Source organism: Geotrypetes seraphini, chromosome 2 (assembly GCF_902459505.1).
Source record: "Geotrypetes seraphini chromosome 2, aGeoSer1.1, whole genome shotgun sequence".
NCBI classification, from domain to species: domain Eukaryota; kingdom Metazoa; phylum Chordata; class Amphibia; order Gymnophiona; family Dermophiidae; genus Geotrypetes; species Geotrypetes seraphini.
In genome coordinates, this window is record NC_047085.1 from 398,953,572 (window position 1) to 398,971,149 (window position 17,578).

The 17,578-nt window shown below is 40.7% G+C and overlaps 1 protein-coding gene across 10 annotated transcripts in view; it reads right to left on the bottom strand.

Annotated features, from left to right (window-relative positions):
* Positions 1-17,578, bottom strand: part of LOC117354083 (ATP-dependent translocase ABCB1-like) — a 161,561-nt gene that overhangs the window by 61,076 nt on the left and 82,907 nt on the right. For all 10 annotated transcript variants that reach the window (XM_033930918.1, XM_033930916.1, XM_033930912.1 and 7 more), the window contains 4 exons: positions 11,827-11,937; positions 7,312-7,437; positions 5,498-5,701; positions 3,886-4,056 (listed from right to left, as the gene is read on the bottom strand). In XM_033930918.1, coding sequence (XP_033786809.1) covers positions 3,886-4,056; positions 5,498-5,701; positions 7,312-7,437; positions 11,827-11,937 — 612 coding nt within the window. The remainder of the gene's footprint in view (positions 1-3,885; positions 4,057-5,497; positions 5,702-7,311; positions 7,438-11,826; positions 11,938-17,578) is intronic.

Sequence of the window (17,578 nt, forward strand, 5' to 3'; positions counted from 1 at the left end):
TAAACATGTTTAGCATTTTTAATATGTATGCATGTAATTTTGTAAACTGCATCGTTTTTATGCGGCATATAAATTTTTTAATAAATAAATTACCTTGAACTTTCTGGTATTGGTGCAATTAATAAATCTTGTATTAGATTAGATTAGATACTTGTGCTAGGAAGCCACAGAATCTCTGATTTGCTTGGGTTCAAGTAGGAGTGTGCATGTATGTGTTCATTTCTGGACACCTGAATTCCATTATAGAATACCATCATAACCCAGCACTGGTGTGCCTACATGCATGTGCTTGCAGTTACATCAGCCACAGAAATGATATAACTGTGGTTGCATAAATGTGATAGGGGCATGTGTAACCGACAGCCCTGACCTCCCATATGCCACCCATGTAAATGCTTTCTTGCATTTACATGTGGTGCTACAGATTAGGGTAGAGTTACTAATTTGGGGGGGATTTGCCAGGTACTAGCGACATGGATTAGTCACCGTGAAGATGGGCTACTGGGCTAGATTGTCATTGGTCTGACCCAGTAAGGCTATTCTTCTGTTCTTATGTACCTTTGGTGATCTTCTTTCTGTTAATCCCCAATGAAGTCAGTACGATAGATGTTTTATCTCAACCCGCGAACCAGGTTTTGCAGAAATCCACACATTTTTTTATCTATTCCTCCCACTTAGCTGAGGAACGCAGCCTCCTACAGTTGAGTCCCAAAGCAAACAAACATCACTGAACAAAGCATACCACAAAAGGGGGCACAGGAAACTTCCCTGCAAACACATTATTCTGTTCCGCAATATATAAGAAAATTAATAAACAGGCAAGAACATGGTGGTAATACAGAACCAACCTGCTGTGTGCAACAAGCACGAACTGAAACACAGCCAGTGACTGAGATACATACTCGCATATGGAAAGCGATTCCCTACAGGGTCCATCTGCTGGTTGGAAGATACTCAGGCCTGAATGGAGAAACATCTGAGGCAGAAAAATTGGAGGCATTACAGAGAGAAAAAGAGTAGATAGGGCAGGCCGCACTGACTCCATCAGGGATTAACAGAAAGATTACCAAGGGTAAGAATCTAATCTTCTATTTTGTTACATCCCCTCTGGAGTCAGTACCAAAGCAATGGCAACATATAGGGTGGGACAAAAGAGCCTGCCCACAATACCAGTCAAATGGACCCCAACCAAAACCTCTGCCCCCCTCGGAACCTCGCTATGTGACCGAGGGCAGGAAAACACAGCTTGCGCTGATACCCCGAGGCCTCTTACTCAGGGTGCAAACAGCCTGCACTTAAGCCTCTGACAAGGTCAAGAGGCAAGCTAGCTCCCAAGGGAACAGACCCCAAGCCCGAGGTAACACACAGCAGGCTGGCTCCACAGTTCCTCCTGAAGCCTGCCCTGTTTCCTTTACCAGGTAGAGAACCCCTCCAAAAGGGGTCTCAAGTCACCAAAGCCACTGAAAAAGGATTAACTTATGATAAAACATGAAAAAAGAAGCAAAGCAGATCAGAAACACTTATGCATGGTTTGCTTGTAGAAAAAAAAAATAGAGGGGACTGTGTTCCTAAGCTAAGTAGGAGGAGCAAAGTAAAAAAAAGGAAGTGTGTGGATTTTTGCAAAACCCGGTGCACAGGTTGAGATAAAGCACCTATCGTACTGACTCCGGAAGGGATGTAGCAGAATGGGGATTTAATAGCCCTGCTGCCACTTACTTGCAATCCTGTACATTTACATCACAAGGGGTGTATAACCGAGTGCCCAATTAGACAATTGGCCTTCATATGTGGAGCAAAGACAATGTTACACACAAAAGAGAAAGAGGGAGATGCTGGAATTGAGAGAGAAATTGGAATTTTGGGCATGGGGGATAGGAGATAGGGAGAGAAAAAGAGAGGGAAGAAAGTAGGAGGCAGCGAATGAGGGAAAGATTCTTCAAAAAGAATCTTTTTTTATTTATTTCATTTTCTACCCCGTTGTCCCCAAAGAGCTCAGAACAGGTTACAGTATATATTGCTAGATTTGTTTATATCATTCAGTGCTATATTGGAGAAACAAGCCAGATGCTGAAGACTAGTATTAATATACACAGATATCATATTAAACATTGCAATGCCAACCAAGATATCACCTCCATGGGACTTTTCAGAAAACCAGAACATTGCATCAATGATTTTATGGTGAGAATATTAATAGGAAATTTTAAGACAATCCAGGAATGCAAGACCTTTGAGATCAAAATGATAAAACATTTTGAAACCCAGACAGGACTTAGGGCCCGATTCACTAAAGTCAGTGATCGTCACTAAACCTGTTTTCACAGGTTTAAGGACAATCGCTGCAATCCGACCCAATTCACAAAACTGTCCACCGCGTGTTTTCCCCCTCGATCACCATTTCCTGATCCGGCCATGCAAATTTATAAAACCCCATGCAAAAAAAGCCAAGCGATTGATTCACTAACATTTGCTTGGCTATTTTGCATCAGGCTTTAAGATCCTAAAACCCGACCGCTGTAGTCCTGTTGGTAACTGTGTTACCGACAGATCTAATGGTTTTTTTGACAGGTCTGCCTGTTGCTTTTCTCATTTTTTTCTATGGCACAGATATTTTGCGTAAAATATCTGTCCCATAAAAAAAATAGGCAGACCTGTCAAAAAACCGTGCCCTCCCCCCCTCCACGTGACAACCCAAAAATGGTAGGAGGAATGCCCACTCCATCCTGCCACCTGGTGCTCCCCCCACTGTGCTCAAAAATATGGTAGGAGGGATGTCGACTCCCTCCTGCCATTGGACCTGCCTGCCAGACAAACACCCCCCCCCGTGCCATACACCCCACCCTGCACTAAAATAGCAGGAGGGATACCCATTCCCTCCTGCCACAGCAAAACCCACTCCCCTTCCCTCATCTCATATCTTTTTAGTTGGGAGCAGGAGGAACTGCAAACACCTCCTGCTCCTCCACCTGGCCACGACGCCACTGGGCCTTAGGCCCTGCCCTGGTGCATCAAGTGGTGTCGTGGCTGGTGGAGGAGCCGGAGGTGTTTGTGTTTCCTCCTGCTCCCAACTAAAACGTTATGAGATGAGGGGAAGGGAGTGAGCTTTGAAGTGGCAGGAGGGAGTGGGCATCCCTCCTGCCATTTTGGCATGAGGTGTTCGGCAGGGGGAGGTATATAGCACGGGTGGGTGTTCGGCCGGCAGGTAGGCAGGTCTGATGGCAGAAAGGAGTGGGCATCCCTCCTGCCATTTTTGGGGGTTCGGGGAGGGTGGAAGGGAGGGAGCACTTGGTCGGGGGGGAAGGCTTTTTTTCTTCAATTTTATTTTTATTGGCCAGATATTTTGCGTCTGTAATACATGCAAAATATCTGGCCCATTATAAAGAAAAAATCTCCTGTCACTACTGTCAGGGCTCTGCACCGACTCATTTGCTCAGTGAGCGATTGAGTCGGGGAGTTTGCATGCAAATTATTTGCACCTCCAAGACTGTCATTTGAATACTTTGATATTATACTCTTATACAGTATACTGTTAGCTTGTCTTCATTTGCGTATTTCTGATATGAAGAAAGATTACCTTTGAAAGCTAATCTAACCATGATCTAGTTAGTCCAATTAAAAAGGTATCACTTGGATTCATTTTGTTTTATTTCTTTTTATTTCTACATATTATCTTTAAAAGTGGACTAACAAGGGTACCACACCATTTCTCTCAGATTTGTTCACAATGCATACCCACTTTGCTTTGCAACTAATTTCCTTACACAAAAACAACCCAAGTGTTTGAAATATATTTGTGTAGTCTACCAAAGTAAAATGATTTCTACAGTATTTAGAATTGTCATTAGTCATTTAATTTGTACCAGATCTGTGAAACAGGATTTTTACCTTATCAAGAGCTGCTTGCACTATGGATTCACTCTGAGTATCCAGAGCAGACGTCGCTTCATCCAGTAACAGAATCTTTGGGTTCCTCACCAGGGCACGAGCAATTGCTATTCTCTGTTTCTGACCTCCACTCAGCTGAGCTCCTCTCTCGCCCACCATAGTATTGAATCTCTGAATTTAAAAATATGCAAAGATTTTAAAGATTTTGTTGATTAACTGGTTGGGGGAAAATTAAGTTTTCTTATTATCTTTAAAAGTGTATTGTGCTATAAAATTATTCTTCTATGTAACTATATCGTTTTTTGTGCACAATTGTAGTTTTAAAAATGAAAAGTTAAAAAAAAAATTTGTATGAATAACCAATGAATTATTTGTTATGCTTTATTATTTGTTTCACAATATAGAATCCAAAATTAGCTTCTAGAAATACTTAAGGTCAAACAAAACTAAGAGCTCCTTTTATAAAGGTGCGTTAGGGCCTAAACGCGCGGAATAGCGTGTGCTAAAATGCCGTGCGTGCTAGCCGCTACCACCTCTTGAGCAGGCGGTAGTTTTTTGGGTAGCGTGCGCTATAGCGTGTGCTAATCCGGTGTGTTTGCTAAAAACGCTAGCGCACCTTTGTAAAAGGAATCCTAAAACTAACCTATATTTCTTCAATTTGTATGCAAATCATGGGTAATAGTCTTAAATATGTGTTCATATAGAATACCAGCCTAAGCTAGCATTAGTGACCTTAAATGAAGCATTTATGCATATAATTTAGTGAACTGTAAACAATCCATGTTAACGTCATCCATGCATAAGACATGCTCATGCCCCTCTCCTGTGAAGGCTCCCTTTGCATTTATGTGCCAAGACATTTTAGAATGGCTGTTCTCAGTACACTGGATTATTGTAATGTGCCCTCTCTTTCGATATCCAAGAAAAATTTCAAAAGGTTGAAGATCATCTAGAATATTGCTGTGCTTTTGATTTTTGTACTGAAAAGATCCGATCAAGTGGTGCACTGGTTGCCATAAACTGCACTGGTTGCCAATAGAGGCAAGTGATCTTTAAGTTCGGCTGTATACGTTTCAAGGCTCTCATGGATCATTTTAAATTTGTCAATAGAAAACATCTACATGATCTTTGGATCTTTATGTTTCCTTCTGCAAAAGGATGTGTGTACTGTGCAAACGTTTCTTTAGTAAGAGCATATCAGGCAGCATTACGGAATACACAAGTTAGTATATACACCTTTCTATCTCTACTCCTTATCTGGCATTTAGAAAATCTATGAAAACTGATCTATTTGACAAATATTTTGATTAATTGTGTTAATACCGTGTACATTTGTATTTTAATTTTTGTTAACCGCACAGAACCATGAGGTAGCTGCAGTATATAAGAAATTTTATTATGTTATGTTAGGCACCGTTGCCATTTGTGAGGGCCACATGTTTTTATTAAAGTGCAGATGTTAATTATTAATTTACATATATACTATGTACTGTATATTAACGGAAATTTACCAAATGCATCTGTATGTTTTTCTTTTAGTCAAAATAAGGAAACTAGTTCAACAAACAGAAAATTATAGCCATATTTACTGTACAAAATATTAACAACTTACATCTGGTAGCTTTGATATGAAATCAAAAGCATTGGCTTCTTTAGAGGCTTGTTCGATTTCAGCATCAGTAACATCTTCTCTGCCATAGCGAATGTTCTCTGCTATTGTTGTAGCAAACAATACGGGCTCTTGACTCACCACCCCGATGTGTTCTCTCAGCCACTTCACATTGAGGGATCGAATATCCTGTCCGTCTAGCATCACCTTGGGAATAAGGCAGAACGGCAACTCAATGCATTGGCAATGTCCTATTCATCTAGAGCAATGGTCTCCAACAATGCTCCCTCTAAGGAGTGGCCAGGTGTGTGTACTTTTTTTTTTCCACACGAGTTGACAAATTCTAAAAACCAACAATTTCTGATTCCGGTATTAACAATGCATTTCTGTATAAAGCCTACATGGCAACTGATGCAGTTTAATAACTTTTTTTACTTTAATTTTGATCTGGTCAGCATTTTTGTGAGTGACCATATAAAATATATGAGCAATCGTTCACGTGCTCCACTTAGAAGGAACGTACCGGTAGGCCTCCAACCTTTTTCATGTAAAGGGCCACAGTATGAATACGAGAAAGCTCCGAGGGCCACCAAGAGATTTCAAGTTTACACCTACTACTAATTTTGTAAACCACTTTGACCTGTTTGTTCAGACTGGGTATTAAACATTAAAAATGAAGACTAACATCGATTCTACAACATTTTCAAGGATATATTTTAGAAACTCATTTTAATTTTGGATTGGTAATGGTAGCAAATTCCATTAATGAGGCAACCGAGTAGCACACTTACGAAATTGTTTACAGTTAATGTATCAAGTGGGCAAGATTTGAAATTAACACATTTGCAGGATCTGAAGAGCATTTCAGCCAGCTGTTTGAGGGCCACACACTGGAGACCAGTGATCTAGAGCAGTGGTTCCCAACCCTGTCCTGGAGGACTACCAGGCCAATCGGGTTTTCAGGCTAGCCCTAATGAATATGCATGGAGCAGATTTGCATGCCTCTCACTTCCATTATATGCAAATCTCTCTCATGCAAATTCATTAGGGCTAGCCTGAAAACCCGATTGGCCTGATGGTCCTCCAGGACAGGGTTGGGAACCACTGCTCTAGAGTCTGGCCATCTAAGATACATTAAGAGGTGGTTTAAAATTACCCCACCAAAGCATAAATTAGAGGCATTATTTCTACTGTTTTGAATACTTTCAGATATTTAAACCTAAAGGATAAGTGTACTTACATTTTGAATGAAATCAAGATGGCACATTGATACCCTCTCTCCTTCAAAACTATATAATATGAACTCTGAACAATTCACTGTTTTCAGTATAAACCGAATACATACCAACTAGAGGTGTGTAGAACAAAACTTTTGTTTGGTTTCATTTCCCATGTAGATTTACACAAATTTTGGGCTCCTATTACAAAGGTGTGCTAGCGTTTTTAGCGCATACACCGGATTAGCGCGTGCTTGCTGAAAAACTACCACCTGCTCAAGAGGAGGCGGTAGCAGCTAGCGTGCGCGGCATTTTAGCCCGTGCTATTCCGCGCGCTAAGGCCCTAACGCACCTTTGTAAAAGGAGCCCTTTATTTTGGCTGTTTTCATTTGGTTAATATCATTAGTAGGGCTCACTCTTTCATGAAGTTTGCATACTTATGACAAAAAAACACAACCCTATTTTTCTGTTTTGGGCAAAAAAAAGCCCACAAACGTGCATCTCTAATACCAACACAGGTTATAGGATTTTTTCCTAAGCAGGAAATTTGGTAATTGAAAGATAAGGATCACCCCCACCCCCCTGTTAATACCACCTCACCTGTCCCTCCATGGGATCATAAAACCTCTGTAAAAGTTGGATTGTAGTACTTTTCCCACAGCCACTGGACCCAACGAGAGCAATGGTCTTCCCAGTTTCAACCTTTAAGTTCAGACCTTGGAGTATCTGTTAGGTGGATAAGAAGAAACAGGAACAAAGACACAAAGATAATATTGTTCAATGTAATAGTGCCGAGCTACAATACAATTATGTTATCCATTGAAAATATCCGAGTTAACTCTGCATCATCCAATTAGCATACACTACTCAGAATGTGCTAGCCTGATAACGCAGAAACACCCATCCCCTTCCCTTGCCACACCCCCTTCAGAAAAAATATCCCCCAAAATCATTAAAGACAACCTTTTATCACATGGAAATAGCAAAAATACCACAAAATGCTGTATTTGTATTGAATATTAATTTATGCAATCTGCCTAGAACCACAGGATAGAGTGAATTATAAATATTTAAAATAAAAATTTTTTAAAAGACATCTCTGCAGTACTCTGTTTATACATGCTAAAAGCGTGTTAAGTACTTAACGCTTTTTAGTAAAAGGGCCTCTTAGATCTAATCCAAAGAAGGGATTTATTTGGACTCAAAAGGGCCAGGAACTTTCTGTCATTTTAATAACATAGTACCTGATCCATATTCAGCTTCTACAGCCAGCATTTCATTTAATTGCCGGGAGCAGCACTTTAAATTGTGTCATATATATACTATAACAAGTTTTAACCTCATGCAAAGTTGTCATTTCTTTAATAAGACATTAACTATTTTTTTCTGCGGCCCTCCAAGTACCTACAAATCCAAAATGTGGCCCTGCAAAGGGTTTGAGTTTGAGACCACTGAGCTAGAATATCCAACAGATAATCACTGATGTCATCATAGCTTTTTTTTTTTCACTTTCTTGGATTCTAGTTCAGTAGAAGGGCAGCACCTACCTCTGTTTCACTTTGCTACTAAGACTCTGCTTTCACTGCACCACTTAAATACACATTTTCGACGCAATTTTAATCTGTTCCATACTTTTCAAATTATCCAACAATGGGATGGTCCCATTTATGTTGGATAATCAAGACTACTGTATACATTTATTTATATGTGTATGTATTCACTATTCCCTCTAAATGTAATAATAATAATAATAATTTTATTCTTATATACCGCCAAAGCCATGAAAGTTCGAGGCGGTTTACAAAAAGAAGTGCTGGACAATCAGCAAAGTGGTCACAGTCTAAAGTCATCAAATACAAGCCATAGTAGTTCAAGGCAGTTAACAACAAGAGGAGCTGGAAAACAGCACCATGCAAAGACATCGGATAACAAGCTTACAGAATGAAAGAAGTGAAAACTAACAAATTTCTTAGGATACAAATCGGTTAAACAAATTTGTTTTTACTGATTTTCTAAAATTAAAGTAGGATGAGGAATGCATGATGATGTTACCCAGCCAATCGTTCCATTTGCCTGCCTGGAAGGCGAGAGTTCTGTCCAGAAATCTTTTGTAGTGACAGTCCTTTATTGTCAGATAGGTGAACAGATGAATTTTACGCGTGGGCCTAATAGAACTAGCCAGATTAAATTGAGACACCAAGTATGTGGGGGCCAGGCCAAATATTGATTTAAAACAGAGGCAAAAAAATGTAAATAAAATTAGTGCTTCCAGGGGCAGCCAGTGAAGTTTTTGATAATAGGGGCTTATGTGTTCCCATTTCTTCAGCCCAAAAATCAATCGAACTGCCAAACTTGATATGCATGCCTCTTAAAATATGAGAATTCCACATGACCTGACTTGGAAGTTTGAATTCCTCTTTTTATCTACTATCTTAAATCTGCTTGCGTATATCTGCAATTTCTATTCATAAACTAGGCTGGCACTTGACTGTAGAAAATAAAGTGGATGCATAAGTTAGTAAACAATATTCTATTTTTCAGTAGCAAGACCACATAATTCAGCTTCACTTCTCTTATAAACATGGCAGATGTTTCTAAGAGAAACAAATGGCCCATCCAATCTGCCCATCTGCAGCATCCACTATCTCCTCCTCACCCTAAGAGATCCCATTCTGACTCTTCACTCTTGGATTTAAAGAGAGAGGGAACAGATCCCTGCTGGGAATAGAGAAGTTTCTCCTTACCTGAAATAATGCAGGCATTGCCGCAGATGCCATCAGCATCTGACATCAACCAGACCCTTATCAAACTTTACTTCTACAGTACCCTTCTGCAGAACATGGCTCAGGGCATATGGTTGTAGGCACATGCCCCTTGAAAGCTCTTAAGAGACTTTTCTTCCTTCAGGAAGGTCTCCTCCCCCTCAGCCAGGTACTTTGATTTTGGGGAAATCGAAATCTATGTTGGAAGCTAAGTTCTCCTCAGATGTTGATGTTAGGTGCCATCAACTCATGTTTGAGTCCTAGCGACTTGATGAATTGCGGATCTAAAAAGAAACTGGTTTTGTGCTAGTCCAGAAAGATCCTCCAGTATTCATCCCCATGGTTGTTTTCAATGTGTCTAGCCATCTGATTGCAGTTTGCCCTCTTTGCCTGGTTCCTTTGATCTTCCCAAAAACATGATGTCATTCTCCAGTGATCTCTTTCTTCTGATGTGACCAAAGTAAGACAGTTGTAACTTCATCATTTGGGCTTTGAGCAACAAAGCTGTTTTGATCTCCTCCAGAATCGATTTGTTAGTTCTTCTGGCAGTCTATGGCATGCCTAAAATCCTTCTCCAGCACCAAAGCTCAAAGGAGTCAATCTTCTTTCTGTCTTGTTTCCATAGTGTCCAGCTTTAACATCAGTAATTGACCACTGAGAAAATGAGTTTGTGGACAAGTTTGATCTTTGTTTGGAGTGTTACTCCTTGCCTTTGAATATTTTGTTGAGAGCCTTCATTGAAAGATGACCAAGTGTTATTCTGCAGAGTATTTTCTCCCTATTAGCTGCTTCTTTGTTTACAAAAGAGCCCAGGAGATTGAAATACCTCAGATAGTTTTCTTAAATTTGATGTTGTTATATTATACAGGTTCTTTCTATTCCGCTTTACCTAATTAGTTCAAGAACGGATAACAAAAGGTGTTAAGATACTGGGTGAAAAGGGTAGAATGGATCAAAAAGCATCACCTGACAGTCTTGATAGTTCCATTCTTAGAACCCTCAAAAAATAAAAAAAAAGTCTATTATGAAGTTGAACTTTGCTAACTGACAAATTCCCTTAGTGGACAATTAGGAACAAATTTTCAAAATGGTGCCGTTAAGTTAGACAGCAGTAGGTGCCCTACCACTGCCTAACTTAATCATTTTAATTAGTTCAATTGGTGCAGTAATTGACTCCATTTTATAAATGGAGGCACCCTTAGGCACCTCAAAAAATGGCACCTTTGTCCCAACTAAAAAGTCGTCTAAGGGCACCTACAGCCACTGTAGGCGTGATCAATGCTGGAAGCAGCCATAGGCACCTCTGTAGATGTGACTCTCGTGGAAGGTGGGTGCTGGAGATGTAGGCCTTTATTTATTCAATTTCTATACCGTTCTCCCAGGAGAGCTCAGAACGGTTTACATGAATTTATCCAGGTACTCAAGCATTTTTCCCTGTCTGTCCTGGCGGGCTCACAATCTAGCTAATGTACCTGGGGCAATAGGGGGATTAAGTGACTTGCCCAGGGTCACAAGGAGAAGCATGGGTTTGAACTTCGGCCTACATTTCCAGTGCCTACATTTCTCATAGGCGCAATTTTCCAAATGGTGCCATTGCCATTTTATAGTCAGACGTCAATAATGACAGCATTTGCAGAATCTGGCTCTTAGTGGCTGTTTTCTCAGGCAAACTCAGGTATGTTAGAAAGCTTTCCTGCAACTAAAGCCCCCAAATTTTAGAAACATGTGGAACTTTTTTTCTTAGATTTCTATGTAAGTGCCTGATTAAGCATTGGAATATGAGTTACATTTTGGAATCCAGTTCAATTACAGAACTTTTAAGTGCAAAAAAAATAAAAAAATAAATAGTGGTTAGATAATTTTCCACTTGGTAGTTATAGTTTTTGAAGACTTTAAATGAAAATATTGGACTTGATTCCTGCACTGCTGACTCTATTGTTTTGACTTATTTCTGTTTATATACCCTACTAGTCAGTTTCAGTAATTTTTTGTAATGTGGCTTAGGGCTTCTTTTACAAAGCCGCGCTAGGGCCTTAACACGTGGCATAGCACGCGCTAAATTGCCACGCGCGCTAGCCACTACCGCCTCCTTTTGAGCAGGCGGTAGATTTTCGGCTAAAGCGCACACTAAAACCACTAGCACAGCTTTGTAAAAGGAGCCCCTAGTCAAGTGTTTGATAATTGTAGTGTTTTCTTTTATTATTTCCTACTTTCTGTTTATTGTACATATCTTTAGAAATGTCAAATAATAAACAAAGAACAAGAGATAGAAGACTCTGCTAACTCATCTATTGAATTAAGTCATAATCACATCAACAGAGGAAGTACTGCAGTTTATAAACGAGAAACTTACTGTAATATCAGGTCTAGATGGGTATGAGAAAAATATGTTCTTGAATTCAATTTGTCCTGTCAGCTTGTCCGGTTTGTGTCCATCTTTGCAACCACTATCTATGGGACGATGCTGGAAGAAGATTTCAAAAATATTTCATAAGTAATAATAATACTCTCTTAGCTTTCCGCGGCTACCATCATGATTGTTGCAGTTTTCTGGGTCTTGCCACGTCTTTATGTATAGACTGCTACAACCAACAAGTTTAGAGTGGTTTATAATATCAGACCAACATTTGGGAAATATATTCACAACAAATAATTACAAAAAAAAAAAAATTTTTAAGCAGCAACCATTATATAAACCATGTCTTAAACAAGTACAGTGGTACCTTGGTTTACGAGCATAATTCATTCCAGAAGCATGCTCGTAATCCAAAGTACTCGTATATCAAAGCACATGTCCCCATAGGCCACAATGATGTCCTGCGTGCTTGTATGTGGTGCGTGTGTTGTTGGAGCGGTGCCGGCTCAACGGGGGAGTTCAGAGGTCCTGCGCATGTGTCTGGAGGATGGCCGGCTTGAACTGGAAGCCGGGAGGCGCTGGTGGACGGCAGAGGCATCGGCCGAAGAGGGAGGAGAGCCGCACGGGGACCCCGGGGAAAGGAAACCACCACACCGCAAAGGCTGCAGCACCCACAGGCAGGTACCCACCCCTGGGCCACCATAGTGAGAGCTCGTGTAGCGAGTCAACACTCGTTTTGCGAGACAAAAGTTTGCCGAGTGTTTTGCTCGTCTTGCAAAACACTCGCAAACTGGGTTACTTGCAAACCGAGGTTCCACTGTATGTTTATAACTCCACTTTGGAAAGCTACATAAAAATCAGCATGGGGACAATAATCCTTCCAAAACCACACAGTTTGAAATGCTAATAATTTTTCTATGTGTCTACAGCATGATCAACCACAAATAGATGGAAAAGCAAATTGATTAGTGCTGTGGGTGGCTCGCTGAGGACATGCTAAAGTAAATCGCTCTACCACATATAGTGGAGGTAGTCCATGCAAAAACCTTATAGAATACATGTACAAATTTAAACATAATTCTAGTTCATATTGGTAACCAATGCAATTGTAAATAAATTGGTCACCTGATCATATTTCTTCAGTGAAAAAATTAACTGAACTGCTGTGTTCCATGTTATCTGTAGTTATTTAAGTAGATACCGAGGACAACCCAAATAAATTAGGCGCGATTCACTAAAGAACTTAGGGCAGGATTCACTAAAGTCCCAAAATCTATCCTCTTCGTATCCTATCCGTTAAAGATTTAGGGCCAACATTAACAGCAAGATCATATAAACATAAAGTCACCATAGCAGCCTTCACTGTTGTATTGTAGAGATGATGCTAATAGTGCAGCCCTAGCTTTGAGGTTTGAGTCTTCATGTCTAAATGGAAATAAAGATGCATACAATGTAAGTCATTTGATAATGAATTGTAAGAACAGAGCCAATAGTCATATGTAATTCATCAAGATGTACAGGGATAAGGCGGCAGACTCATACTCCAATCCTCGAGCTATTATGAACGTGAATGGGGAGCTTTCACTCCTCTTTGATATACGCAGGGGTACATGGCAGGGATGCTCACTTTCTCCATTGCTGTTTGTCCTTACTTTAGATTTGTTGAACAGGGACATTAAAGTAAATTCCGAAATTCAGGGAGTAGAAATTCTGAAATTTCATTTTACGGTTTCAGTATTTGCAGATGATATTTTAATGCATATTACAAATCCTCAGGTTTCATTGCCTACTCTGATGGAAACATTTCCAGAACAGAGATTACTCAAGCTTTGAATTATGATAAAACCTTAGGGCCTCTTTTACAAAGCCGCACTAGCAGCTGCCGCGTGGTAACAGTCCCGAGCTCTTTAAATCTCTATGGGCTTCAGGGCCGTTGGCGCAGCTTTGTAAAAGAGGCTGTAACTGGAATGATGGAGTTTCTGAGTTGGCTTTACACACTTCAGATGTTACTATTGAAATTGTTTAAAAAAAAAGACACCCTACAGCAAATTCATAAATTACTAATCAAATTTTGCTGGAATGATAAAAAGCCAAAAATACCTATGAAAATACTTTTGGGATTTTAGAGTAATGGTGGGACGGGAATGGCAGACATTAAAAAATATAAATCAGGCATGCTTGCTTCGTTATCAGGGAGACTGGATTCTAGAACATCGGGACTCTACCTACCCCCCTTTGCAGATTATTTTAACCTATAACATTTATGTTATTTATTACAAATGCTGTCATCTCAGATTTCACTACACTTGAAGCATAGCATATTCCTAGTCCCCTTGCAAGTTCTGTAGTGTGAATTAACAAATTGGTAGAGTTCATTGCAAATTTGAAATTTATTGCCTATTCAAGACAATGGCTCTTTATCTCCCGGAACAGATAATGGAACATTTATCGTATTTTTCGTTTCATAAGACATACCTCACCATAAGACGCACCCCAGATTTAGAGAAGGAAAACAAGAAAAAACCCCATTCTGACCAAATTGTATACCCGACACCTTTAAATTCCGTCCCAGCCCCCCCTCCCTCCCAAATCAATCATTATTTTTACATACCCCCAGCACCTTTAAATTCCATCCCAGCCCCTCGGCAGAACCTTTAAATTGTGGAGGTCGGTGGACTGCTGCCTGCTGATTGTCGGGCCCCACAGTGCAGAAGCGCTTTGCTGGACAGCTGCCTGATGATTACCGGCATGTCAGAGCCTGTGTGCCACTTCTGAATGGCTGCCTCAATTCTCGTGAAGAGCTTGTGCACCGCTGGCCCCGACATGCCGGTAAACAGCAGGCAGCCGTCCAGCAAAGCACCAGCGACTGGCACAATTAGGAAGTGTCGGGGCCCAGGCATTAGCACGCTTGTGAGCCGCAGGCCCCGACAATCAGCAGGCAGCTGTCCACCGACCTCCACAATTTAAAGGTACCACCCGGGTGTGGGGCGGGGGGGGGTATATTCACTTCATAAGACGAACCTTATTTCCACCCACTTTTGGGGGGGGGAAACTGCTATTTCCCTAGGGATTTTCAGCCCAACCCCCCTGCTTCGAGGAGAAATGGGTGGGGCTATTCCACATGTAAAAGCAAAGCCCTGAATCACAGAGACAGAGGCAGGGACGGAGGTGAAGCAGGGGAATCAAGGCAAAAGCACGAGCAGCCAAGGGGGCAGGAAGGTGAGGGGAGGAGTCTCTCTCCTCAGCCCCACAGCAGTGAGGATGTGGATATGATAGGACTTTCCCAGCCTGAGCACAGCTACTGAGAACCTGGAAAGAGCTGAGGCAATGGACACAACGGAATGGTTTCTGGATGCCAACTGTAACCCCGAAAGAATGGAGGTTAGTCCATAAGCTATAGGGAAGCAAAGTATCTGTCTCACTAAGCTGCGTTTGTGTGCTGGCTCCCTGTAACCAGAGACCAGGTGTCACTGATTAGGGAGAGAAGGAAAACTTCTCCGTTTTACTCTGGGACTGCCCAGCCTTTGTTAAAGAAGCTGTATTTCTGATCATGTGAAGCCACTGTGATAAAGCCTTTGTAAATTAACAGCTTATCTAATACCCTTCTGTGTTCCGTCAGCTGGAAAGCTCAGCTGATGCTGATGAGCTCTATTGTAAGGCAGAGCTCTGAACGGCCACTTTACCCAGCAACAATAACTGGGAAGCCTGTGACTTTATTTTCAAAAGGTTGCTGCTTTATTTGCCTGCTATGTTATACAGTTTTTGCTTTCATTGTTTGAAGTTTATTTTCATGGCATTTGTTTATTTGAACCTTGGTGAAGAGGACTATCTTTAAAGCAGAGAAAGCCCAGGAGAATGCAATGGACTTTAAGCCATTCTGACAACTGTATGATATACTGTTTTATTTTTCTTTTTGACTGATGTATGCATGTCTTGAGGGTGGCTGACGGTGTTCAGACACCCCATCAAATAAAGCCTGAGAATGAGATTTTGACCATACCTGAATTGTGTCTCCCTTTATTGGCAAACAGTGTGGCCTGGGCAGACTAGGCAGGAGCCTAGGTCTGTTTTACCTGAACAGCCTTCCTCTTTCCTGAGGAAGCCACGCCAATAGGTCAGAATATAGAACAGCTAAACCGCCTGCCAGCCAGAGCAGGGGATAGTTGTGTGACAACGTTTAACATCTTTTCAGCCTGTCTATGGCATATTTGATTTTGATTTCACTGAGCACACATTTCTATTAACCATTTTGTTTATACTTTTTTGTATGTGTTTTTTTTTTTTTAATTTACTTGAATTCTCTTGTTTTGTGATTGTATTAATATTTTGTAATCCACACATAACTTCTTCATGGGTCTATTTGTGGATGTTGACATTTGTATTTGTTTGCTACATTGTAGTTCATAACTTTATAAAAACAAACAGATGTTTGTGGTTTATTCATTATTAAAATAAGTATAATACATACATACACACTTTACACGTTTACCATTATCTTAAATGAAAACACTGCTTGAATAAATCTTGATTATGGCTCCCTTTTATTACAATGCAGTAAGAGTTTAGGAGCTTTAAGTGAGAAGCCTATGTGGGAACTGTAAGTTGTGAGCACAACATCTACCTTGCATTTAACTCAGGACAGACATATATCACACTGACACGTGCTCCATTCCTCAGCAGATAGTGTGTGTACACCCTTACTTGCTGAAGCATGCACAAAAGTACAAAAAAAAAAAAAAAAAGACACACACAAAAAGAAAGCACTGCAATGGCAGTTGAAGCACCACTGGCACAAATCCCTCCTGATCCCTCCCCCAAGCATTTCAAAATCCAGCCACATAAACATGGGAGTAACGCTGTGGAACAAATTAACTGGACTGCTAAGTACGTTACCGGATATTCAGAAGTTAAAAAAAAAAATCCTTAAAACAACACTATTTTTAGAAGCATTCCAAAAAAGCTGAAACGCTGAATGCTGGCTTTAAGATGAATACCACTATGAAGTTCTATTTAAAATGTGATAATTCAACTTTAAAACAACACGTTTGTAAAAGTCTAGTTTGTCATATTCTGTGCATGTCATTGCTGTAAGGCCGCCTAGATCTAGGCGGTTGATAATTTTTTTAAATAAATAAATATTTATATCTGTGCCATATCTTACAATTCAGGGCGGCTAACAATTAAGAGCCGAGACATAACCAGGAATTATAAAATCTTAAATGATAGAGAAAAATTCACAGTGTGGCATATAAATTCATAATTACAAAGGTAAGCAATATCAAAATAGAACAAAATTCTTGGACAGATAAGTCTTGATATTTCTACGACAGTCTCCCCAACAAGCACAAGCCCCTCCCAGCACATACCCCCTAAACCGAGCATAATGCAACTCCTCCATCTCATCAGGCACTAGCAAAACAGGGCAGGAGCAGTCCCCCCTCCGCTCCCACCCTATATGACTCCAGGTTTCAAAATGGTAATTATGACCCATAGCAGTAGCCCCACACTACTAGGGAGTCATCTTTCCTCATAAAAGCCACATTCCTTATATGAAAGGATGACCCTTAGCGGTGGTATCACGAGACTAATACTAGGCGTCAGGAAAGCTATTTTGAAATCTGGAGCCATCTGGGACAGACGCAGAGGAGGCATGCTCCCAGTCCCACCTCTGTCTCAGTAGGCTACCAGGAAACCTCCAGATGGGTTGGGGAAGGGAGTCAGGGGGGGATGTGTTGAGCTATGCCAGTGA